This window comes from Scaptodrosophila lebanonensis, unplaced genomic scaffold (genome assembly GCF_003285725.1).
Source record: "Scaptodrosophila lebanonensis strain 11010-0011.00,11010-0021.00 unplaced genomic scaffold, SlebRS2 tig00000089-arrow-pilon, whole genome shotgun sequence".
In the NCBI taxonomy this organism is placed as follows: domain Eukaryota; kingdom Metazoa; phylum Arthropoda; class Insecta; order Diptera; family Drosophilidae; genus Scaptodrosophila; species Scaptodrosophila lebanonensis.
Genome location: NW_022060565.1, coordinates 2,851,238 through 2,878,302, shown reverse-complemented (window position 1 = coordinate 2,878,302; position 27,065 = coordinate 2,851,238). Strand labels below are relative to the sequence as shown.

The 27,065-nt window shown below is 39.7% G+C and overlaps 2 protein-coding genes across 2 annotated transcripts; both read right to left on the bottom strand.

Annotated features, from left to right (window-relative positions):
• Positions 1 to 16,111: 16,111 nt before the first annotated feature.
• Positions 16,112 to 17,867, bottom strand: LOC115626895. The gene is made up of 4 exons (XM_030522405.1): positions 17,240 to 17,867; positions 16,902 to 17,174; positions 16,653 to 16,838; positions 16,112 to 16,586 (listed from the first exon to the last, which is right to left on the bottom strand). Exons 1-4 carry the CDS (start codon positions 17,747 to 17,749, stop codon positions 16,230 to 16,232), a joined length of 1,326 nt encoding a protein of 441 aa, XP_030378265.1. The 5' UTR covers positions 17,750 to 17,867; the 3' UTR covers positions 16,112 to 16,229.
• Positions 17,868 to 18,600: 733 nt separating this feature from the next.
• Positions 18,601 to 19,195, bottom strand: LOC115626937. Its single transcript, XM_030522452.1, has 2 exons — positions 18,948 to 19,195; positions 18,601 to 18,891 (listed from the first exon to the last, which is right to left on the bottom strand). The coding sequence occupies exons 1-2, from the start codon at positions 19,149 to 19,151 to the stop codon at positions 18,706 to 18,708; spliced, it is 390 nt and encodes a 129-aa protein (XP_030378312.1). The 5' UTR covers positions 19,152 to 19,195; the 3' UTR covers positions 18,601 to 18,705.
• Positions 19,196 to 27,065: the final 7,870 nt, after the last annotated feature.

The window sequence follows — 27,065 nt, the reverse complement described above, 5'->3', positions numbered from 1 at the left end:
TTGCTTAAAGAAATTCAAAGCCAATTCAAAGCCATGCTTTTGTGTCAAAAGTGCATGTTGTAAGTCCACCAAGTTTTGTAACGGGCTAACTAGTCCAGAAATTATTGAGAACAATGAATAAATTGGATCGCAAAAAATTAAAAAGCTCAATGAAAAGCCGTTCATAAAAAAATACATTAGCATGAAGACATATATAGGAGGTTGACAATATAACATTTATATTATACGCGTATAATCTGCTCGTACACATACTCGTTAATATATAGGAGCTACATGCATTCAAGGTAATATTAGGATAATGATAAAATAGAAAATTACAATCAAGGAAACAAGCCATTTAATAGTACTTCCTACATAAGTAAAACCTTAATTTTTATGTACAATTATAGTCGGTCCGACTAGTTGTCAAAATATTTGCGCAATTTCGATTCGAAGAATGCGGATTGCAGATTTGATTCGGAATTTGTTCAAAGAGTTTAACCGAAGCAATAAATAATTTACACCATTATATTCATTTCGCATAGATTTTAAGATACAACAGTATGTATGTACACACTAGACGGGAAAAACAGGAACATAGTGAGCTACCAGTGCGAACAGTAAGCGAATAAACACCATTTTGGAACTGGAGGGTATTGGTTGGTGGCTGGCGCTTAGTGGCTGGTGGCTGGTGGCGCAGAAACAACCACACGCATACAAACAAACTGAAAACGTTTGACAAAAGTTGCATAAATTAACGTTAAAAGCAAATGTTGTTGTTGTTGTTGCTGCTTCTGCCGCTGCTGCTGCTGCTGCTGTTACTTTGTTGGCAACAGCAACATGCAATAAAGTCATCAAATGATGCCACTGTGGACGCCTTTGTTACTGTTGTTGATACTGTTGTTGCCTCCTGTGCTGATGCATTCGCACGCATTGTTTTACACGTTGACCTTTTTTATGGCCCATTTGATTATGTAGCAAAATTAAATTTCGTTGCTTTGTGCGGCAAAATTGATTTTGTACCCTATCGATTGGCCGCATCCTGCATTCCCCCACATACGAGTACTCGTACATTGGTACTCCCCATTGGGTTGTTTTTTAGACAGCTTTTTAGTCGTTCGGCAACGTTCTATGGCGTTCTGCATGTGCAGGTAGAAGTTGCGCTAACTCTATTACTGCACTTTAAATTTGCAACGTAATTGAATTCCACTCATGGAGCTGCAGGAATTAGGCCCTTCCCCTGTCTCTGATGGGGCTTCCAAGGCAGCTATTTTCGTACTACGGTCATAAAAGTGTGAGACTTGTCAGTTATGGAGTCACTTTCTTCTGGCTTTATAACAACAAATACTCGGAACTCAATAATAAATACGTAATTATCTTTTCTTCGCAGCCTCTCTACTATATATTGGCACAGGAATAGCTTATGTTTTTCTCTTTAAAGCAAAATAAATATAAAATTTCTCTTAATGTACAAATAAGAAAAACAACCCGCTCTAGTTTGATGAGAGTTTCTTCCGAAAAACAAGTGATATTTTGCAATAATGTTATGATTTTTATCTGGTAATTGGGCAAATATTTCGTGAAATCAACAAGTATTATCTTCTGAAGAGATATTTATTTACTAATACATGCAAACTTTCTACAGACCAACATCTGTTTGGGACGTTCTTTTATTAAATGTTGCACTGATCATAGGCGTAGCCAGGATCTCATTTGGGGGAAGGCATAGTTATTTAATAAATCTTGTTGATGGAATAAATTTACCGTGTTGGCAACTATTCTTGTATATACTCGTATGTATGACGGACAAGTTTCTTAAACACGATTATCGAATTATAAAAAATAAATATTTAAATTAAATAGATAACTTTTATTTGCGCAATTTATGCATGAAAAAAAAAAATAAAAGGATATATTTAACAGGAACATCAAAAACATTTTGAAGCACATTTCAAAATAAATTTTTAATTAAATCATTTGTAACTGCATTTGTATCTATAACATTTTTATCTTGGATTGCAGTCTCATATCTTGGGGCTGTTTAATGTGCCTTCGCCTGTTCGAAATGGTTATATCTAAATCAAAACCGAATTAGATTTGAAGTTAACACAGAATGGCATTTTACCAGCTGGTAACATCGATGTTTGTAATGATAGTTCTAAACAGTCCCTCAATATTACGAGTATAACTAGAAACTTTCTAGAAGAACGTATAGAAAATATGGTTTTAAGAATTCCAAAAATAGCTATTAATTGACAGTGCACTGGTCCCAATTCAAATAGTTTTCAGAATCGTTATTCAATTATTACTTATTCAGGATTAGAAATATACTACTTGTATGTATGCTGATATCAAGGTGCGAACTGGAAAGTTTTGTTTATATAATGCAAATTAGTTGGCACTAACGAGGCCCTAGAAAAATGCATCCTAGCAATCATTACGGCAGCCCCTAATCCGGCTATCCACGAAATAAAACGAGTAAAATCGCTCGATTCTTGAAAACCCTACACCCACAATTTTTTCCGCTTCAGCTATGCAACTAAAATAAACCTTGTTATATCAATAATTCTCTTGATAAGTATATTGTATAGTTAGCCGATTTTAATACATTTAATTTGAAATCGGTGCTAGAAGAAGGCTACAAATGGCTTGTTATAAACTTGCTTGGTGTACCGATAATACGCATCTACTGACCAAGTTTGGTGTTCCCTGCTATTATGACATAGATATTATCGATTCTCATACAGACGGCCGGACAGCATACCTTCTTCTTCCTGTTATCTGCCTGTTTTGCATAGTTTTTGCTGTAAACTATATTAGAATATATAAGCTTATTATTATGCTTGGTTTTAGTCCTCCAAAACTATCTGAACGACTAACAATAATGAACGAACGGTGCTCGTGCTCGTTGTGGTCTCTAAAGATATTTGGACCGCTGCAAATGTATCTTTAGTTTAATTAACTGATTTATTTGATTACCATTCCGCCCATCGAGAAGTGTTAAACAAATATCGTCAGCCTTGTAATTGCACACATCAATCAATAAGAATAAAAAAGCGGCATCCGTTTCTATATTGCATAACCCCAGATCATAGAAATGTTCTTCCTCTGTGCGTTCCAGGTCTAGGAACCAATAAATATATCTGTTATATTTTAGTATTTAAGAATTGCACATCCTGTGCAATAGGTCCTTTGATTATTTTATGTGGCCAACTCGTACTTTTAAAGAGCATGCTTTTCCTATGAGTTCAATGATGTATAGGTAGTTAATTTTCCAGCTACATAATACCTATATACAAGTAGGTATAAAAGAAATCGGTTCAATAGTCTTATTGTTTAATTTTAAATTTGTTTGTTGCAAAATTCTTAAGAAACACTCACATTATGGGTCTTAATTTGTGTTCCAATTATTGTTATAGGCCTTTGTAAATATTTGTATTTTTTTTCTAAATAATAAATAATCAAATTTATATTTTTTTTGTTGGTTGCTGCATGTAGACCATAAGCGCCGAAAATTCACAAATGTTTCCTATTTAGTTCCTAAAAAGAATTGATGTGTACATTTCGAACCCTTCTTTACGATCTAAAAGAAAGGAACCGTGGAAGTTTCAGAATTTGAGAAAGGCTTTTTTAAAGTTTACACAATATTAAGCCTTGTGTCACTAAACTTAAGGCAAGCTTGGAATTTCAGAAGAGTACAAGACTAATTGACAAGACTTATTGTTCATTTAAGTCTTGTATAATGGTATTTTCTGCGAGGCCTCCTAACGGTTATCACATTTTCTCTCTAAAACATAAGACATACTTGTAACTAGTCAACTTATTAGTGAAGTGCCACAATTATGAAAATGCATGGATTGGTTGTAATGAGAAATTACTTTCGGACAGAATTAAATTCATTTTCCATTTTAAAGATAACAGTTTAAAATGAAAACCAGAAACACCTTTTTAAATATTTAAAGACAACGTAATATTCTTGTATAGTATATGCGGAAAGTGTATTTAAACATTTCTTTTACTATTACAAATATACTATAATTCGAAAGATACATTTAATAGACCAAAAGGGCCTCCAGGCTATGTTCTTTTAAAAAGTATTTTGATTTTTTGCTGTTGAACTGTTTCAAGTTTCTAACCATTTCGGTATAACCAGTGATCTATGTTGGGATCTGAACTTTATATATTGAGTATCAAAAAACGGGACACAGGCCTGCCTATGACGTACGACTATTATATTCCATTTTATAAACTATTTAAATTGTAGTAGGTAAGGACCACATCTAAAGCACCTTCCTGTGATGAATACTGCTAAAGGACACATCAGGCACTGGTGTGAGCTTTTGCAAAACCAGTTGGGCACACAAATCTAAATATAGAAATTAATGAATTATGAGTAAACGGATTTGTTTCGCCTTCGTGCATTCGGGCGGCAGTGGCACCTTTTTGTTGGGCGGTGGCGTCCGTATCCGCATCAGTACCCGTGTCCGTATTCGTGTCTACTTGACTGTAAGACAGCAGGAACAACAACCAACACATACACACATCAGTGTATGTGTGTGTGTGTGTGTGTGTGTGTGTGTGTGTGTGTGTGTGTGTCTGTGTGTTTTTGTGTGTGCATTTTTAATCGCTTTGATCTTCATCTTCCCATTTGGTAATTAATTAAGCGAAAGGTTTCCGGTATTTGTTCATTAGTATGCATGTAAATTTGTAGCTCGTAGCTAGTCACACACATACTTACACACTCACACACACACACACACACACACACGGTCAGGCCAGAAAGGGTTGAACGGAAATCTGTGGCACTGGCCGTGGACATAGCCGTGGCACACTTTCGCTCGCATGCGGAGCGAATCTTCGAATTAATTAGTTCAGAAATGAGAATCTGGTCCACATCCATGCCCATCTGCCCATCGGCCCATCGGCCCATGGCGCCATGGGGAGCGCGCCAGCTTAGGTAGCTTACCAAACCGGTTTGACTTCGCTTGACAGCGATTTGTGCCTCTAATGAGCCGGTCGCATGCTGAGCACGAGTTGGCACGCAACATACGCACACGCTCTCACACCGATGCTCGCGCCTCTGGCCAGGATCTGCGATTTAAAGTTCGCATGCCATCCAACAAGCGTTTGGCACACTTTAAGTGTTCCTCGCCCATCCCTACTGCCTCATTCCGCCTCGGACACCTTTATTGGCCCCATCGTGGCTCACCAGCGTGGCGCACCGCCGACATAGACATCGTCATCGACATCGGCATCGGTACCGGCATCGACATTGCCATCGTGTGTGTTGTTTAATTAAATTTCTGAAATTAAAATGTTTTGTTTATATAAATTGAAAAATGCACACACACAAAAACTACAACGACGCATTCAGTATCGACAGCCAGCGCGCACAATGCGCTTTGAGCCGAAGACTGATGGCTGATGGCTGAGGGGGCAAAGGGTCGACAAAGGGACAAAGTTTTGGAGGGGAAGGGGCGCAAATGCATCGAGCGAAAGCGGCAGCAACTACGTATGTATGTTGTTCTGCCTACTCCGCTCCCGACTGCCAGTTGATGCCATTGTTGGCATCTGAAATCGCTGCCATATTCAAATAACAGGCGCCACCCCCCCCCCCCCCCCCCCCCAACCCCCCTTTGTGACAGCCGCAAACAGTCTTGTCGAATTGGCAGGCGGCAAGTCAGTCATTCAACATTCGAGCGGCAGCATTTTTTCACACGTCTCTCGATCCGTGTGTGTTCGTATATACATACATATGTATATATATATATATGTGTGTGTGATGTGTGCACAACAACTGTCGCTGGCTTTTCAATTTGATTCATTTCATTTCAATTCTGTTGTCTTTACATTGTGGCCAGGTGGACAGTGGCGTATCTGTCGGCATTATTGTCGGGGGAACCTAAAAGTCGACAGAGCAGGCCATCAGCATACGAGCATATGACAGGTATTTCTATATTAGTTTGCAGATCTTCTATGTTTTCCAGGTGTCGGCAAATGAAACCAGGACAGGAAACCATAAGCTCTCATTCTTCATACTTCTCATAGTTAGCTGCATTACTTGAAATCTCTATTAAATGCACTTCACTTCCTTAGGACGAACGCTTTAAAAGTAATCCGCAGCTGCCCACAAGTTCTAAATATAAGCATAGTATGGCTTCCAACTAATTATTACTAAGTGTAAAATGAAAGTTCCATGAAACGAATGACCAACGGACGTAGATTAATTATTATAATGGCCTTTATGTATGTACAAGTATGTATCTCGCACTAATAGAAAAGATACCGTGTTTAATGTTGTTTTTAATTTACTTGCAGCCTTAGTAACCAACCCAGTCAAGAAAGAAGTGTCCATCACTGTGTCTCCTATGAGGACACATTTTAGCAAGGTCGCTGGTCAAGACTCTACTGATTTAGGAGAAGAATATGAGGAAGAAAATGTGTTGGTTTCCCAGCCATACTTTCGTGCTCTGCAACACATGTCACACACATGTGATGTGGCGAAGAACTCTTGACTAGAACAAACAAGGTGGCTGGCTATTACAAATGTTTTCATTCCCCCTTGGGCTCGTATGTGGATGTGGAGCCGTAGGTAGTGCGCTCCAATTAAGTTCAACTAAATGGGCACAATTAAGGGCAGTCGACAGTCTTTCAACCTTCTGCTGCCATCTGTCCCCGCAGGACACTAACCAGCCAACCTCTGGTCGAATCTAACTAAAACCAGCTTTACAAACCCATGCTGGTACGAGTATAATTGTCGCTATTGCTGGCGGTGCTGACGAATTTCGCTCTTTTGTTTTAAAATTGCCAATTGAAATTCATGACGACACGGGAGATTTCATTTTCGACTGCTGTTGGCGTTGGCGTTGGCGTTGATGTGGACTGTTGACTGTTGGATGATGCCGGAGCCGAGCTGAGCTGAGCTGAGCTGAGCAGAGCAGACTGCAGTCTGCAGTTTTATTTATTATTCATGCAGAGCTTCACACCCAACAACGACAACAACAACAACAACAGCAGCAGCAGCAGCAGCGAGGTGGCAACAAAGTCAACTCAAGCGCGAATCATGTGGAGATATCAGTTTAAAAAGCAATTATTGTTTAACCTGTCAATTGTTTTGGCTCCAGGTAGTACCCAGTACTCGTACGTGCATGAATGTGTAAGATTAAGCTTCTATCTACGAGTACTATGTAAATACCCGTATGTGTATGTGTATGTGTAGCCAATTATGACCGCCAACCAATTGAATGTCAAATGTAGAAATGAATTTGCTGTAATTGTCAACTAATCGAAATTTGTGTGCCTTCCCCAGCGATGATTATGAGAGTCCTGTAAGTGGCATGTTGGGCAAATGTTGGAGCTCATTGCTGCAAGGAGCCACGAAGCCGGCGCTGTCATTAATGTTGGCAGCACTTTGTCAGCAGGTGATAATCATTATCAGATTACTTGGCACTCGCCTGCCCGTTGCTGGACGGGCACGGGCACGGGCACAGGTACAGGCCAAGGCACATGCACATTCACAGGACAACAACAGGCACGACTGCCTGGCATTTCACAGTTGCCTGCGCTTCCAATTGCCACAAAATTGCTTGTAATCGCTGAGCGATAGTTTCATGTGTGTCGCCCTAATGTGCCTCCTGCTGAGCAGGCTCCGCTCCGTTCCAGACGCACACACACACACGCACGCACATGCATGCATAAGACTGCTCACATGATGCGTGGACAGCATCCTCGCACTCACATCTATACACACACACACACACACACACACAGACGAGAGCCATCGAAACAAATTTGTTAAGGTCGAATTGCCAGCGACTTCAAACTGTCAGCGCTGGTTGGCAATGGATGCAGTGCGCGGGTGCTTGCAAGAAGATTTAGCACTTTCGACTGGAATTGCCTGCTAAAAGTATTTATAATCCAATATAGCCCACCAGAGCCTCCAAGAAGGCCAAGAACAAGCGGAAACAAATGGCAGTCGCAGTCGCAGTCGCAGTCCCACTCGCACTCTTAGCCGCAACAGCAGCCGCAGTCGCATGTAGTAGAGCGTATAACAAGCCAGTCCGGGCGAAATGTGAGCGAAAAACAAAAATGAATTTATGGCATCATAAATCAAAAGCAATATTGTCATATTCTGCAACTTCCTGGTCACCTTTCGGGTGCAGTTGCGACAGGGCTGCCACTTCTTTTGTGCCAGCCTTTGTCGTTGTCGTAGTCGCTGGGGCTGGGACAGCCAGTTCTCGTTCCCATCCCCTTTCCTTTCGGATTGGCCAGCACAATTGGAGTCTGGGCTTGGGGCATGTGTGTGGCCACGTGCAAGCTCCTTTGTTGCCATTGAATATTGTTTTTCACGCAATCAAACTCCCACGACATCACAGCTAGACTACGTGTGACCAGCGATACCACTACAGAGAAATTCGTCGCTTTCTCTTATCAGCTCTTCAGATATTGCTCGATCTAATCATTACCCTGAAGACACTGACTTAGCCTAATTTATTTCCATTTGCTTACTTGTCTAGGCCACAGTCGCCATAGCTGGTATTAAATTCTAAAAACTTTTGCAAACTATTTTGAAAACAATATAAAGATAACTTTTATTTAAATAACTGTTATAGGGAAGACGGGTTTATTAATAAAAGCAGAGTAATCTACAGCCTGGAGAAAGCTTCAACGTTCAGTCGAACCAAATCGATTTTCCTTAAAAATGTGCTCCATTCAAAATACAAATTAATTGTGTTTCAACAAATTCCAAATGTTCAGATTATACATACATTTATTTATACAAATATGATTCATATGTACTCTAGTTTTCGAAGCTTTATTGCATAGACATTGCAAAAGCAAAAGTGCCGACATAATGTTTAAATTAAACAAAATGGTATCCACTGTACCAAATAAGATACAAAGGTTTTTTTATCCCTTCTTTTTGATGGGCTGCAAACTTTTCAAGCTCACTGCTACCTTACTATTCTATCTTCTATGAATCTTCCTGGCCACCATTTGGGATCCACGAACGATGCAAAGCCATCCTTGGATAATAATGAAAAGATTAGGGAACTAAGTTTCTTCTGATACTATGTACTTAGTTTTGCTTCAATTCGAATTCAGATGTCTAGTTATATTTTGAAACATAATTTTCAAAATAAAATTATAGGTTGCACTAATGTGTTGGACAAGAAATCAATTATTAGCTAATAATTATATATTTAAAACCATTAACTTGTGCACCTAATTATCATTTATTTGAATACTACAATTTTCAAAGTAATATCTGACACTAGAAATTTAATCTTACTTTCATTATTCTTATTTGTAGGCAAGGTTCCCTCCTGATAAAATGTTTCAAGAGTTTTGTTATTATTACAAAAATTAAAAGTAGGTTTATCATTAAACATAAACATTTCACATGTAATTTTTGTAATTTTTCGCATTTATTTCTGACCAGATTTATATCTCAATACAGGTTCCCGTAAATTCTTTTCGAAATACTTCCGTGCATCCCTAAATAAAATAGCACATATCGACACGTGCTCTTGACAAGGTCCTCCATGGTCAGTGGCATCGTGTTGCACATTCTGAGCGCTGTGGCTGCAATTGGTATTTATCCTTTTTGGCTGTGGACTGCAGATGCACCGCTTGTGGTGCTACTCAAGTTTCTAGTTCGCCACCTGCCTTATCTTTGGTTACATGTTCGTCGCACCAAGGTACCCAGGATTGCACGTTCAATGCCAGGCGAGAAGACAAAGTACTGTCGATTTTGTCTTAATCAGCCAGGCATTCGATGACAGTTTCTACTTTTATGGGGACCAGCAGATGGAGGTAGAATCTGTGAGTACAAGCATTGACGAGCTTTCGTTTTTAGAAAGCAGTTGAGTATTAATTGAAGAGTGCACTAAAATAAAATGTAATGACAACATTTAATATACTGGATGTGTGTATTTCTAAAGATAATTAATTGTTTATAACTAAAGCAGCTCTGACAGTGAAGGCTGTATTTAGTTGAGCTGGCGATTTGCAAAAAACTAACCATCATAGCACAGAAACCAACTCTCTGGTACCTCTAATGCGTTTTTCAGTGCAAATTGGCGCTTTCTTTAAGTCCACATCAACGCAGGACAATACAATTTGAGATTAAAATAAACTACCTACCTATGATAAAGTGCAGTAAAGACAACATAATTTTGAGGTCTAATAAGGAGCTGAGGAGCTTTAGACTGAGGCAACAGTGGTGTATGCATGCGTTGCCCCTCATTTTCTATGTATGTATAATTATATGACTTTAAAATTGTATTGGACTTTGTTTAAATATAACTATCTTTTATTTTCAAAAAAGAAAACTTGCTTAGATTAGCTTTCATGTCATATTCATCAGCAAAACAGTTAAACTGTTACTTGAATTTGTTTAAGAATTCGTCAAATACATAATCGTACCTTTATAATAACTTGTATGCCTGACTCTTGCTATGATCGAGCTTTGAGAATAAACAAATACGAGTATATAACATTCAGAGGCCACAAAGTATATATATATTTTCTACGTTCGGAGTTAAGCCCGAAACTACAAGTTGTGGTTGATGTAATAGTAATAGGTGATAGGTGAGCAGCTAAAACGTTGAATTAAATCATTAGTTTAATAGAAAAAGCAAACAAACAAAAAACACTAATTGTGCAGAATTGTTTTTAAAGATTGCATATCTGCAATTCTATAATGCAAAATAAATATCTATGTATATGAGTTCATTTTTGAAAGAAATTTTGTTTCTTTTGGATTTTCTGTATTTTTGTGCGCTTCCATAACTTAGTTATCGCTGATCTGGGCATATCCAGCTGTGACCAAAGGAAATGTCACTCCCTTTCTAGCTACGAGTATGTATGTTTCCAACCACCAACACAACACATTTGATGCTTGGATGCCTCGATATGTTGACGAACAAGCAGATAAGCGGGACTTCATGCATAAATCTTGCAACCAAGAACGACAACATCCATAACAACAACAACAACAACAACAACAACAACAACATCAACAACAATAACAACAACAATAGCAAGAGCAATGATGACAGCAACACGAACAAATGAATTTTATACACTTGATTAACCACAACTCATTTGGTCGTTTGATCGCTGGGCCGTTCGTTTGGTGCACAGCGCCCTCATTTCGCCCTTTATGGCCCACGTCGGCATCAACATCCACATCGACGTCAACGTCCATATCCATATCTAGGTCCTGGTCTGGGTCTAAGTGCCGGTCTCGGTCCCGGTCCCGGTCCCGGTCCCTCTCCCGGTCTCTCATTGCCGCAGCCTCTGCACACAAATTGAGCTACAAAGTGGTTTTGGCTACCCCAAAAATGGAACGTTTATTAACTAGTTATGCCAAAATGTGACAGTTGCCAAACAACCCAAGTGGCAAGCGGCCGACAAACCGTCCGACCAACCATTCAGCCAAACAAACAAGCCCAGTCCAAAAGCAACAATAACATCAGTAGCAGCAACAACAGGAACAGGAACAGGAACGAACAAACAGGGAACGTGTGTTCGCTAATCAACCCTTGTCAGTCAATCAGCCATGGACATGGACACGGACATGGACATGGAGATACACATTTATATCCTTTGCCGGCGAAGCGCTTTCAATGAACTGCAAAATATCTAATTCGCTTCTATTTTATTCAGTTTTGTCAGCAAAGCAAACATAAAGCAGCATCCGCACTGACATATGTAAACCTTGAGCTTCAGTCTCTGCTTCTGCCTCACCCAATAGGGGAGGGGTCCCCCTCACCACCCTCCGCCCCACCATCACTCACAACATATGCACACAAAGCCCAAACTGTTTAATACCGCTGATCGCTGTCATGATGAAACTCATTTGGTTGTATGCACAAGTTCTTCCAAGCATTACAGAGGAGCATGAAACTGGTCCAGAGGACTGAGCACTATGGACTGAGGATTCTGGAGGTTGATGAAGATGATGATGATGATGATGATGAAAGTGTGTTCAATTGCCGGGAAACTCTTTGGTTTCCGTCTCATTGCTGTCCAAACACACGGGCGTTAGGGCTGACAGCAGATGTGGGAATGGGGCTGGAATGGGGCTGGAATGGGGCTCGAGAGCTACTTTTCAACCTCGATTGAGTGTATTGAAAAGGACTTTGGCGTGTCAATCTGTTGGCAGGCGCCACACGCTCACTGACTGAGAGGCTGACTGAAGTGTTCCGATTTAGGCCCAGCCCCAACCCACACAACTGCCCAGCTATGGTAACCGCAAAAGCCTGTTAGGCGACTACAACATGTCCTTCATGTCTTCAATATGTGCCACTCGATGTAACTGTGGTCGTAAATGTGTGTGGCTGTGTGTTCATTTCCGCTTTTGTGAGCATTCATTATGCGCACATTATGGATTGGTTCATCTTGTTGATCGGCGGCACAAAAAGACCTTCAGAGTAGCCAGGAGCTGCAACACTACTTGTATAAGCTATAACTAGGCCACCCTCTATGGATACACAAATCGAATTATCAACAGCAATGCAGCATGCAAATTGACTCTGCCACACACACACACACCCACACACACCCACACACACGCGCACACACACAGAAGCATTCACACCCACATATGCCACTCACAGGGCCCTCAAGGCCCACACAGATGCAGACATATGAGCGCTAATTCCGTTAGGCAAGCGTCACTTAGGAGCCGTCAAGTTGGCGCGCGCCCAATACGCATCAGAAGCGCGCATGTCAATCAAAGCGACCAACAACAATGCAACTCAAGGCCCAGTTCCCCGAGTGCCTGCTCGGACAACTGGCAGCAGTTGGCGGCAGACGACTTAATTGAATTGTTTAACACCAGAATGGCCAGATCAGATTTGCATGAGCAATTGAATGACATACAACAGAATTGAAAATGCAAATGCAAGAAGGACTTACATATACTAAGTGCTTAACACCACAGTTTCCATTCGACTCTAATAAAGACAGGCGAACTTCAGATCTCTATTATTTACTTTACGTGCCAGCAAGCAAATACACCTAATCCTATTTTTACAAGGTAGATTGGTTCCAGAAACAACCGTATAAAACAAGACATTGATCATATGCAAAAATAGTTGATTGGTTCCTTATCTCTAAAGAAATACAAGTATTTATGCAATTTTTGATTTTCAAACCGTGTTACATCAAAATCGTGTAAAAAGAGAATTAGGTGTAGTCCTAAATCACAGATTTTGTAAAAAGAAGAGCCACAACAACGACCTCTTCGAATAACAATTGTTATACATCTAATAACATATTAAATGAATCATATTGGACATTTAGTCCCCTTGGTGAGATCTGAAGTGCGTTTATCAGCTCCTCTATTTTATGGGTCAGAGAGCGCGTCTTAAATCGTAACGAAGGATTTTTGGTTAAGGCACCACAAAAATTACGCAACTAGGACCCAAAGCCATTGCATAGTATTGAAATTCCTCGTGACATTGTGCTAAAGAGATCTGGACCCTACCTTTTTGTCCGCAATAATCTCGAATTAGGTACCTTTAGATTTGCATTAGTTATTTGACGACAAAAAGAACGGACTAGTCCTCAAAATAATTTATAATCATTCGATTATTAATCGGGTCTTTATTTTTAGTTCTGTAATAAAGATACTAGACATTCAAATATGTGTACGCATTTTCCTACTATTTGACGTCTTCATTTCTTCAGAAACATTCCAATAGCCCAATTTTTCATATATTTAGCAGAACAAACTATATATAATACGTGCTTCCAGTCTTCTAATTCTGCACTATTTAGTTATGTTGCTTAATACTCTGGGGAGGTTTTTTCTAGAAGTGTCAAAATAAGAGCGGACTTAAAACTATGTTTTCATACTTGTACATTATTCAAATCATTGATCAATTACGTGTGCACCTAATTCTGTTTTTACACGGTAGATTGGTTCCAGGAAGAGTGTTGTAAAAAAACCCGTGTAAAAAATTCATTGATCATATGTTATTTTGAATCGTGCTTAATGGATAAAAGTCGGGCAACCATATATAAAATTTTTAATTTTCAAACCATGTTAAATGAAAACCGTGTAAAAAAAGACCGCGTAAAAACAGAATTAGGTGTATATACTTGTTGTACAAAATTATTATAACATTTCAACAAAACACAAAGAAGAAGTCTTTTAGAGGATTTTTTTTTTGAAGTGGAAGACAGGAGCTCTTGGAACGTACCTGGCCGAGAGACTTGAGTGGTTCTACAGGCATTTATTTTTTAACGCACTAAGCTCTCGGGCGAGATACGCATATAAGTTTGGTCGAAATATGCCCGAAATCATTTCAGACCTAATTTCTGGCATGGCTGCACGTGTTTGGGGGGATTAAAGAGAAATCGGTTGCTAGGTCGGCATTAGCTTTATTCCGGAATAGAAAACAAGAGAGAACGCTACAGTCGAGCAAGCCCGACAGTGTAATACCCTGTACCCAGGTAAACTTCCGTCACTGAGTTATATGCGCCCATAGCAGCAGCAAAAAGAGGAAGAAGAAGAGCGAACTTGTTGCTGCAGTTTGGGGGGGTTGTACTGGCGAGGATTTGTTTTGCTAATAACTTTTCTTAAAATTGACCGAATTGAATAAAATTTTATACAACAGTAGACAATTGTATATTAATTATGTGTGCAAAGTTTGGTTTAGGTAGCATTTGAAATGTGGACGCTATTGACGAAATTCTGTAGCGGGGGAAGGGGGGGAAAATTAAAAAAAAAAACATAAACTCGTCCTTACTCGGACCTAGGAGAATCTGGATGCCAACTTTGGTTATTCTAGCTTTTATAGTTTCTGAGATCCTCGCGTTCATCCAGACGGACGGACAGACGGACAGACGGACAGACGGACAGACGGACGGACATGTCTAGATCGATTTCTCTCGTCATGCTGATTCAGAATATATATACTTTATGGGGTCGGAGATGCTTCCTTCTGTATGTTACATACTTTGCACAAACCTAATATACCCTTTTTACCCTACGGGTACAGGGTATAAAAACGAAGTAAATATAAAAGAATAAGATAGAACGCTACAGTCGAGCAAGCCCTACATTAAAATAGCCTGTACTCTCCACAAAAAGGACAAATTTAAAAAAAAAAAATTAAAAAAAAATTAAATTATTAAAAAAATGAATGAATTAATTAATTAAAATAATTAATTAAATTAAATTAGAATACATGTTTATGTTCAGTTTAAACAGCATACATTTACAGCACGTACCTATGCGTGTTTATATGCGTGTATGTATGCAGCACAAAGTTAAACCAAAGCAGCAACAACAACAACAGCTGCGGGCAGCGCTGCCGACAGAGCTGCAGGCAGCGCATGAGCAGCGATTTTACTTATGGCTATAACTTTCTTCAGAATTGACCTATCATGATGAAATTTGGCACACGGACACATTAGTACTAACTGGATGTACCTACCAAAATTGATTTTGAAATTCCGAGAATTACGGAAGTTATATGAAAAAATACGAATTGCGGGGGAGTGGGGGGGTGTATCAGAAAAAATAAACAAACTCGTTCTGCCTAGGGCTTATAGGAACCTTGATACCAATTTTGGTTATCCTAGCTCTTGTACTTACTGAGATCCTTGCGCTCATATAGACAGACGGACAGACGGTCAGACGGACAGACGGACATGGCTATATCGACTCGTCTTCTCATCCTGATCAAGAATATATATACTTTGTGGGGTCTGCCACGCCTCCTTCTGTGTGTTACATACATGCGCACAAAACTAGTATAGCCTTTCACCCTTTGGGTACAGGCTATAAAAAGTCAGTCATAAATATCTTATAAGCATCGTTTTATTTTTATGCAAGAACGTGAATTATAAAACCGTTTTTATTGAAATGCCTTCGATAAATATTTGTTTTAATTCGGGGGCCTTTAAGAGAAATCGTTTGCTAGGTCGGCATTAGCTTTATTAAGGCATAACTTCTGTAATATAAATAAAATGTAAGTAATATCTAATAAGCTTAGTTTTATTTTCATAGATTTAAATGCCTCTTTCATTTAGTCTTTCTATAAATATTTCATATAGTTCAATAGGTATTCCCATCCAACAAGAGATAATACAAGTATAACCAGCACATGGGTATACTTCCACATATTAAACTGTAAATTTATTTTAGTTTGCTTTTAACTTTAGCTTCAGAAAGGAAGGAAAACAAAATGAAGTGAATGATATAGAGTATCTAAGGGACACGTACGCAATTAGTAGCGCACTCCTAGAAACTCGTACAGCGGCAGCTCTGTATTAGAGTCCTCAAGGGAGACTAACTCAAGGTCACTACAATCCTTCAAGTAAACAGGGAACGGCAGCTTGGGATAGTTCTGGTAGAATTCTAGAAGTATAGAAGTGCTGCGCAGATGCGTAATGCCTTTGAAGAGCTTCTGGCGCGTCAGCAACTCCTCGGGGAAGACGGTCTCAATGAAGGTGTCAGTGCTGCGCTTCATCCAGGGTCGCTCCTTCATTGGCACGGTGCGTCCGAAGGCGCTGAGCATTGGCTTCTCACACACCCGTGTGGCATGATCGTTGATATGCTTCTCGTATTTAAGCTCAATGGCCATCTGTGAAGTTTGGTTAGATTTGGTCAATATTACAATGCTAGGAGTCTATGGACTGGAATGTCTCACTTCTGGCTTGTTCCATTTCTGGGCCACGGTGGCCGCTATGGCATTCACCTCCTTTGGATCGGTCTTGATCGAAGCTAGAAGCGTGCGGTCGCCCTTGATGTCGAACAAGCTCTTTATCTTTTTCGGCGTCATTCCAGTGTCCAGAGTTCCGATGCTGTTGAGCCACTCCACAAAGCGTTCCGCGGACTTAGATGTGTCACGGAGAAATATGACCTCGAAATTTAGGGCTATACGAATAGAGAAACTTACCGCATCCATCAGCTTCTCCGCCTCCTCATCGAGCTTGACTGACGCCTTAGTCTTGGCAGTTTGCACGCGCGACTTCCACTTAACGCGCTTGTGACGCGGTGCGCATAAAAACTTGGCCATCCAGCTTCTCGAGTCCACGACGCGGTGTGTGTGGCCTACCGGGTCGTCTAACTTCAGCTCGAACTTTTCAAACTCGTGATCCAAGCGGACGATCTCGGAGTGCTCGCTCTCACTGAAATGTTCCTCCACTTTCTTGCGGCCTGCTTCCAGTATCTGCGGGCATACAATTCATCTGAGCTCAATGACTACAAGTATTCCGGAGATTTTGTTACACCTACCAGTGTTGCCTCGTCCATTATTTCAGGCTCCTCAGTCTCGGACTCGCTGAAGGTCATGTAGTCCAGCGGACGCTCCTCGCGCATTTCTTCGCGAATGTAAATGTCGTCGTCAGACCTGTCGTAGCGATATTTCTGTATTTTCTTGACCCGATCGCGCAACTCAGCTGGCAGCACCACCGAGTAGTCTTTTATCGGTATGGGCGGCAGAGTTTTGCAGTGCACCACAAACTCAACCTCCTCGATCACATCCTGCCAGAACTTTTTGCCCGTAAGGCCCTCACGCGAGTGCATGAACGAGAACTGGCTGATGCTCTGCTGCTTTTTTGGGAGCAGCTTCGGCTTCACTTCATGGGGTGGTGGCTGTGGTGCACGTCTGGTCGGTTCGTAGCGGCTTTGGCGGCTCGCACGACTCGTGCGGCTTGTGCGACTTTTGCGGCTGTTCCGGGCGTCCTCGCTCTCGCGGACCAGTGCCGCCGTCTTCAACATGGGCTCGTACCTAAGCTGCTTCATGGCGATATATGCAATTCGTGTGAAATGCACTTTCCAAAATATAAATAAAAATTCTTCTACTCTCGACTGTTTGGGAATGGAAATTTGAAATGGGTGTTTGTTCAATAGCCGACACCGTTGCCAGGCGGCTGATTTGTGTCGCACAGCCTGCTAGCTTTCAACAGGATGGGTTGTGCCCGCACTTCTTTCGGGGTTGTGTTCTCGGCTGAAGTCCCTAAAGCTTTTCACATGAGCTTCGTTCCATTGTTCTAGCCTTGGACGAACAGCTTTTACAAGTCCCCATTAGAATAGATATGCAGCTGTAGTGCGAAGCTTTCGGAAATAATAACAATTCACAAGCACTACAATACCTGTTAAGCAATAAAGCTTTTTCAAGCTCAAAGTTTTAAGTGCGACAGCTTAAAGCTTTAAACAAACACAAGCAGCGAACATGAAAATATTATATTTCGCAATAGGGAATAGTTTGGAATATCGGTAGAGCATATTTTACTCTTACTTTTACTCAATAACAATAGTAGAATATTCCACTCGCACAAAACTAATATATCCTTGTAGCCTTTGGCGAGGCCCTTAGCTTCTGATTGTTCTATTATATTATTATTCTATTCATAGTAGATTTTGGCAAGCAACAGCTTAAAGCTCTCAACGGGTGTGGATATATTCTGTAAATGAATTCAAGTCGAAGTAGCTTTGCGTGCTTTTAGTGGATGTAAGAACCGTGCAGCTTTGAAGCTTCTGTAAGTCCTTCCAAAGTTGCTACAAATGACTTGCGAATCAGTTGTAAGTCGAATTGGGGTTTAACATTTTATTAAACAGCTGCTCAACTTATGTAGGAATATAATTGTACGGTGAATTGTGGGGCGAATGAATTATACTATATATGTATATATATGAATTATACTATATATATATACTATATATACATATATATAAAGTTTCAGTTATGTTTCCTATTTCTACTTGGGTTCGCGACGCTCCTGGCGTCGCTGGATCAAAAAGCGATGGTAGTTGTTGTAGTATCTGTGCTTTAGCTTGGCCAGATTAAAGCGCACCAGACTCTCGTGTATCTTCTTCTTGAACAGGACGAAGCTACTCCAGAACCAAAAGTAGATGGTGATCCAAATGGTCGCAATGCGGCGAGACTGCAAATATTGAGATACATATATCCAGTTCGCTAGCCAATTGGATCCGCACTCACCAGTTGGAGCTTGTTTTTAACCGCCCTCTGCCTCTTATTCTTCTTCGGCTTTTGTTTCTTTGGAGCTACGGAGGTTGATGGCGGCTCCTTGGAAGACATAGTGTTGTCGACGCTATCGCTCGAAGACTTTGGATTCTTCTTTTTCTTTTTGTTCTTCGACTGCTTCGGCTTGTTACGATTTTCGACGGAATCAGACTTAGCCATTGCTCGATTTGATATGGAAACAGTTAAGATGTTAGTGCAAATGAATTTTAAAACACAAAAAGCAAGGCACACTGCACACAGATGCCATCTACTTGTATTTGAAGACTCGCCTGCTAGTGTTGCAAAAGAATATGAAGCCATTTGTTCATCAATTTAATCGGCTTATGAGCCTTGACTAACATTGGGTGGGAATTGAATTATCAAACGTTAGAACTGTCCAACCCTTAGCCGGGCTTAGGCAATCAGTACACAACAACAGCTGCCAAATAATTGTTCGTATTTCCACAAAGCCGTACTTTCCAAGCCAATATTGTTTACTTATTTATGCCACTATTTATATTTAAAATATACATTTATTCGTTTATTTAAATGTGCACGTTTTTAAGCATTTGAGTAAAGCCGGAATCAAAAACAGACAAAGTCTGAGCTAGACTTGGGACGGAGCACAGTATTTCCGCAAAAGATGTGGCCATCATTTCCCTCACAGCTTCGTCATCTCAATATTGTATATGTCCAAATTTTTTTAAACCTTTTTTCCAGTTCTTGAACACACAAATTCCTGGATCAACAGCAGTACGTATGTAGTTATATATTTCAAAATCATTCAAAATTTTTTGCATTATTAGTGTCCAATAATTAACAAAAGTCGTGTTGACTATTTTTTTTATTCATTAGTTGTTAATTTTTGTTCGTGTTATATTCGTGTTTTTTCGTGTTTGCTCGTGCGTGTTTTGTCGTGCCTTTTTAGCTCAACACGAACACGCACGAAATCGGAATTTGCAACACGAACACGCGGACACACGCGTGGCACGAAGTGCCACGACCGATAACACGGCCCATACCCAACTCTAGTTTAAGGGAGTCTCCAGTGCGATGAAACGCTAATCTGAATTTAGTTCCAGCAATCTTGCAAAAATGATGTAGAAAAACGATGCGCGTTCCGTAATTTCAATCGGAACGTCTCTTAATTATTTTGTTCCCACTCCAAATAAAAAAAGTCTATAAAAATATTTTAATCATATATATAATTGTGAATTGTGTCTATGTGTGCACAGTACAGAGTTAAACCAATGATGAATTTAGTTCAGGGGGGGCCAAGATTTTGTTGGCCGATTTTTTACTATCAAATTATTTCCACTATACAAAAAACACATGAAAAATATGGAAAAAATACTGAAAAAAGAAATTCTAAATAATGAAAATTTGAAATTTCAAATGCAATAAAATGTAAAAAAACTTGCTAAAAAATAAGAAGATTTGTGATCGTGGAACTAATATAAATTTGGTCCCATGCGACATGGAGGGTGTAAAATTTAACAATTTGAAATTATGTTTTCTTACATAAATGATAAATTTGTATTTACTCGTATATACACGTGAACATACTTTAAAATGATTGAAATCTAAATGAATAACACCGGCTGCGGAAAAAATAAAGTGGCCTTCAAACGGGGAGAAAAATATGTAATTTTTCTAATGGGTGCTGCTCTCAGTTTGAAAATCACTTTATAGTATCAACTCTAGTTAATTTTCTAAGAAGAATTCGTATGCTTCTCAGTTGAATAGAATTTTTTTACAAGCTTAAATGGAATGGGAGCCGTATCTGGGGTCGGGGCAGTTATCAAAAGAACGTTATGGCAGATAAAGAAATCTAAAATCATTTTGTTTCGACAGTTCAGAACTGAAACTGCATTTTCTGAACTGTTATACCAAAACAACCAAACTGCCCGCCTTGCACCCCCCTCGCTACGGCCATGGGCAGAACATGGACAGAGATTGCATCTAACTTCCTTTACAATTTAAGTGACACTTCCCATCAGCACTAGACAATATGTAATTGTCAAATTTGCATAAACGATTCCTAGATTTGCGTAAACGGTTCCAAGAACTACGGGGGCTATGGAACTTTCATAAATTGCGATTAAATAAGAAGGGCTTAGAGGAATGTTAAGCAATGAGAAGAAAAACTAGACTTAAATAGTTTCGCTAATAAATTTTCTTAGGCATAATCGATTTTCATTTCATGTGCTTATACATTCGTAAATTCTACTCTCGCTCTACTTTACATTTGAAATTCTATCATACAAATACATACAAACTGTGTGGTAAAATATTAAATGAGCGCAATCATATAACTATAATACTTTAATTGATCATTATTAAATCGTATATCAGTCATATCGCATTGTCGCTTATATATTCCTTAAGCTGATTGCCAATATAAGATTTTAAATGATGGAAGGAAGATTCAGACACGAACGTTGTGAATTCCCAAATATTTATTTTAAAATACAATTATTAAAAATATTCAGACCTTTTTAAATTGGTTCTGCATGGAAAAAAACCTGTGTGTGAATGATAATTTTGTTCAGATAACTTTTTGTCATAAACTTTCGTCTTGTAAAATATATGTGAGGTACATTTTATCCAGTTTGGTTGGATGGACTCGCCATTATTGCATAGATAAGTACAAAATGCGGAATTCAAGTTCGATTTTATAGTTAGAAGAACAAGAAAAACAGTTGAAAGCAATCGCAATATTTGCGTAAAATAAAGCCACACGAACAATGAAAACAACTGCTGTATCTCCTTTTGTTGTTCTTGTTGACCTCGCCACTCAACCGCCCCCAACAGTGAAATAATGTGTGGGAATCAAAATGTAAAATTGAATCACAAGTGAAAGAAATGTAGCAAAAGAGGTGAGTAAACAAACAGCTGAAGGTGGAGTCGAGGAGCTGCAGGTAGAGAAGTGACAAAAGCAACAGCAAACTACAGACAAATAAACAAACAACAGACAAGTTCCCACACGCAAACAAGCCCAGAAACACACACATTCACAGGAGTACTATAAGGAAGGAGCTGCCACACTTCAGACTTCGAGGTGAGAGTGACACTCAAATAAGGCAACTGCTTAAAGGCTCTTCTCCTCTTGTGTAAGAATGCAGCAGGAAGCGATGAAAACAGATTGTCTGTTAACTAGAATACGGACATGGCTATATCGACTCCAGGCTAGTACCCATTGGGCAACAGAATAATTTTTCTCAATTAATACGATCACATAATTGTCGACTATTATATTCTGCTGTATTAGTGTTGAGCCGGAAAATTATATTCCTTTCATGAATACGAACAAAATAGAAATAAATAAATAAGAGTTTTGGTGCCTTTATTTATTTTTCGCATTAATGGCTCATCCAATAATTAATGCTTGTAAACAGCAGGGGAAAGCGGCCTTAGAAGATCAGTTAAGTTTACTTTTTTAAGATATACTCGTAAATAGCTTTAATTCTGGATGCATCGCCGTGGTGGTATACAAAAATGAAGAATTAGAATTACGCTAAATGCCAAACAGCAGAGGAAAGCGGCCTTGGAAAATCAGTTAAGTTAACTTTTTTAAGATATACTCGTAAATAGCTTTAAAGGTGTTATAAAAAATGGAAATTTTGAAACAAATTGTTCGATTCATAGTCCAAATCTTCGTACGTAGAGTAGAAAGCAGTTCCATTTTGGAATAGACCTATGTATTTATATTGAACTAAATGGCGCGAAATGCTGCTACGTATTTCATCAAATCGTATGCCTTTTCACTTGCGATTTTTGGTATTTTCAAGGAATTTTCACCTTACAATATCGAACAATGGAGCCGACATCGATTTCAAAGATTGCATACAATATGTATTTATATTTGTTGGGCTGTGTGTGTGTGTTTAGGACATGTTGTTGTCGCAAGGAATTCGGCAAGTTGGCTCTTACAAGGGCAATGGGGTGGCTAGAGCATAACCATTGGCATGGGCATGGAGGCGTGGGTTAGGGCGTAGGTTAGGGTGTGGGCGTGGGCGTGGGCGTGTACCGCATGCACAAAGTACTTAAGTGAAAGAGGCAAGTTTTCAAAAATTGTGCGCATATTAAAATTCTTGGCAAAAGCTTTTGACATAAATTAAAACTTTTGTGAACGTACGCACAGCACAGCACAGCACAGACACAATCATACGAATTCACACACACACACACACACACACACACACACACACACGCACATACATGCACACTCAAGCAGATATGCGAAAATATGCTGTAAAGGTGCTGCAGCATATGTGAGTGAAAGCACGGTGGGTGGGGGAGGGGGAGGGGCTTATGTGCCTGAACAGGTTGAGTGCAGGCGCTGGGAATAAAGGAATGAAAGGGGGAGTGGCAGGGGAGGTATACGCGTAGCAGCAACTGCAGGCTGCACTTCACAGTGCCATTGAAAAGCCTCGCCGTTGTGATGCCGCTGAAAGGTGGCACGATCAATGCTAATGCATTGTTGGCCAGACCATGCTTCTATTCCTTAAACGCCGGGCCACGTGCAGCAACTCCAGGCATTTATATTGAACAAACTTATGATGTGGCCCAATCGCCATGCTCGCAGCCTGCTGGCAGTTCTTTGACAGTTTCGGCAGGCATTACATTACGGTCTATCTATGCGCTAATTGATTGAAGTTTTCCCAACCAGTTGGCCAATATGTATGGACTTTTGTTTTACACGCTGCTGACACATTCGAAGGCTGATTAAAAAGTTTTTTAATTAATTCCCATGCCAAAAAATGGCGAACAGAACGAGCCAGTCAAGTCTATAGGTGGTGCATGCAGAGGGACGCCATCAACGTCACCATTACCATTACCATTACCATCAGCATCAGCGTGGAATCTAGTACACTTAACAAAATTTCTTAACCCTAACCACTTTCTGCTTAATTTTAATTAATTAGGGAAAAGTTCACACATCTGACAGAGGCTTGATTCACGCAACAACCTTCTCAAACCCATCCGACTGTAACATCATGTAATTTGATTCAATCCGATAATATTTTTATTTTTTTTAAGCCTTAGGCCTTACCCATGCCTTAAGATGCTTTATCTATGTATGTATATTACATTTTATAAAACAAAATATTTTATGGTCTATGTAAATACCTGTTATATGTACATATATCTGTTCTTTTTTACTTTATCCCATACATTTCAGATATGGTTATTATTATAGACGTAATATATTACATTGCGCATCCACTTCAAAGGCTCCCAATTCGCAGACAACCACAAAGGGACCTCTTTGGAATCGTTAAATATTTAAACGATCTTTTATATTTTTTTCCCCACTGAAGTTGTCCAAGTGCTTAGCTAACCATTGCAAAAGATTTAGTTATAACGCTTTTTTGAGTGTATCGAAGGCAAAAGTTTGCCATTCATTGAATAAAGATTGGAGGAGAAGCGCACAAGTTTTGTTAGCGGTTAGAGATGTGCATGATGCGCTTAAGAAAAATACTGTCATCATCACGAAAATTCACGAATTACGATGTTCATCGACTTGTTAGTCTTTCACAATCACGTGCAATCATTTAATCACAAAATGTATTCATAATTGTTGACCATTGTTGATGAAACTCTTTGTAATATTTCGTCATGAATTATTATTTGTTGCAGTTAAGCCAAGACGATCCATTACTTGTACACAAATTACTGGTATACTAGTTTTCAATGGTGTTCATCAAAAGAAAAGGGATTCAAATGTTTAATACGAGCGCAAATGGAAACTTAAAGGTCGTATATCAATAATGAGTCTTATATATCGGTCTAGGCGATGTAGGATTTACATTAGTTTTCATTTATATTTGGAAACATTTATCTTAGTTGCTGAGGTCATGTGTATAATTAGAAAACCCCGAGAAAGAAAAAACTAAAATATATTGGATGTGTAGCCTATCTAAAAAAAAAATTAAAAAAAAGTCTTTGGAAAGAGAGATGAAGAAAGATTAATACACGGGGCAATGGTCCATCGAGGACTGTAAAACTGAGAAGAACTTCAAGTGATCCTCATTTTCATTATAATTTTTGCATGCAATAAAAAATATATTATGAAATATAATATATGAAAAAGATAACGAGCAGCTAAACCATAAACCAGTACAATGTTTCAGTTCTGATATGGTTTTTAGATGACTTAAAATATGAATTTATAATATCGGTTTTGCTTTCGGAGCAGGTACTAAGTTGGAAGTGCTTCAAACAATGGTTCCCATCATTGAACAAAGTTTTCAATATTCGCCCTCCCCCAACAGGATATCGTCTGAACCAATCCAAATACATGTGTATAATATCGATATTTCCCTAATTAGAGGTCGATCAATATTTCTTTGCAATGCAATTTGGATTTGTGAATTTTAGCTTGTAGTCTGTCACGATCACGCACTGTCACGCACGCATTGGCGCACAACTCTGGTCTTTTGTAGGAGCGCAGCGTCAAGCATAAGCATTGATATCGCTTGCAACGCCCACGACGACTGCGGTGGTGGTGGTGGTGGTGGTGCTGATGGTGCTGATGGTGCTGGTGGCGGTGGCGATGTCTTTGGCGGCTCTAAGTCAAATTTTTGGAAGCGCTCTCAAATTATTTATGAGCTGACTGGCAGTGTCTGAGTCGACAGTGAAGGAGAACGTGATTGTGATTATGATTTTTGTTGTTGTTGCTGTTGCTTTTGCTGCTGCTGGCGCGTGATTTTTCTGTTTGCGACAAAACTTTTTCAATAATAAATAAATCAAAATGTCATAAAGTCACACATTGCCCGATTGGCGGCGGCCGCTCTACCCCTCCCTCTATCCACGCCCCATCACCACTTAGTCCAATCCAGAGTAAATTGTCTTGCTTGCTTTTACTATATTTTTTGGAGCGCAGAAGTAACAAAAATCCATTTCAGGTGACATTTTCTAAGACAATTTAAGCGCCCGACATCGTGATGCTGATGTCTATTTAATGTGTGTGCGTGTCTCACAGTCCGTCTGTATGTATATACGTATGTACATATGTATGTATGTGTGTGTGCGTGTGAAGACAGAGAAACAGTAAAGACACGCCCACGAATGCCCAGGCACGCCCAGCTGTTACCTGTCTGCCGCTCAACTTCAACTTTTGTTGCCACACATTCATGGAAATATGTCACAAAATTTATTGCAAAATAATTTCGTTGCGGCTGCTCATCCAAAGAAGCTCCTCTAATGTCCATACTGCTGGCAGCCGATGTCGACGACGCTCACGCGTCATTTAAGCAGTTTAAGAGAATTTCTTTGTGAAAAGTTTCCACAACTCAGCTCAGCTCTGCTCAGTTCAGTTCGTTCTCGATTTCCATTAAAATATTAAAAATTCCTTTAGAACCCTCCCTAAAGAATGCCTTTTCTGCTGTTCGCTGTTGCTGAGCATGTTGACAAACTTTGAAGCAACGCAAAAATGCGTATCCGTACTCATATTTTTATCTACTCGACCGACCGCAAAGATTTGCGTTTAAGTGTGCGTAAACGAAAAAGTTGTCTTTGATGCCGGCACTGGAACTCCTTACCCTCCTACCCCGCCACAAAATTCGCCATTAAACGCATACTGTCAGTATTAGCAGTAAATATATTAATATTGAATGACGAGAGCGAGAGCAATTAGATGGCGGCGTGTGGTCTTGAGAGCCACTTCAACAATATATCATCGTTGTAGCATCAATCTAGGCGGGGCTTTATTTTATCAAATCTTGTCCGGCGAATATGACACTATTTGTACAGCATGCGACGAAGTAGAATGGACGGTTCCCATGAAACTTCTGTGATCATTGTGAAGAAATAACCATAAACTTTGATCGCATTGGGTTGGGTTAAACTATCGACAAACACATTAAAAAGTAAGTTGGCGCTAGGGAAGATAGGGTTTGCCAATTTCACATACCTCCGGAAGTATGGCTTCAGCTCCGAACTGGGCTCGAATAAGAACTTCAGCAGCATGGATCAAACGTCTTCGCTTCTCCAGCCAGTCCTTTAAGCTCAATGCACAAAATCCACATGAAAGCTCATGAAATCTGGCATCTTATTGAAGGCAGCAGCAGCAGCAGTATGAGAGGAAAG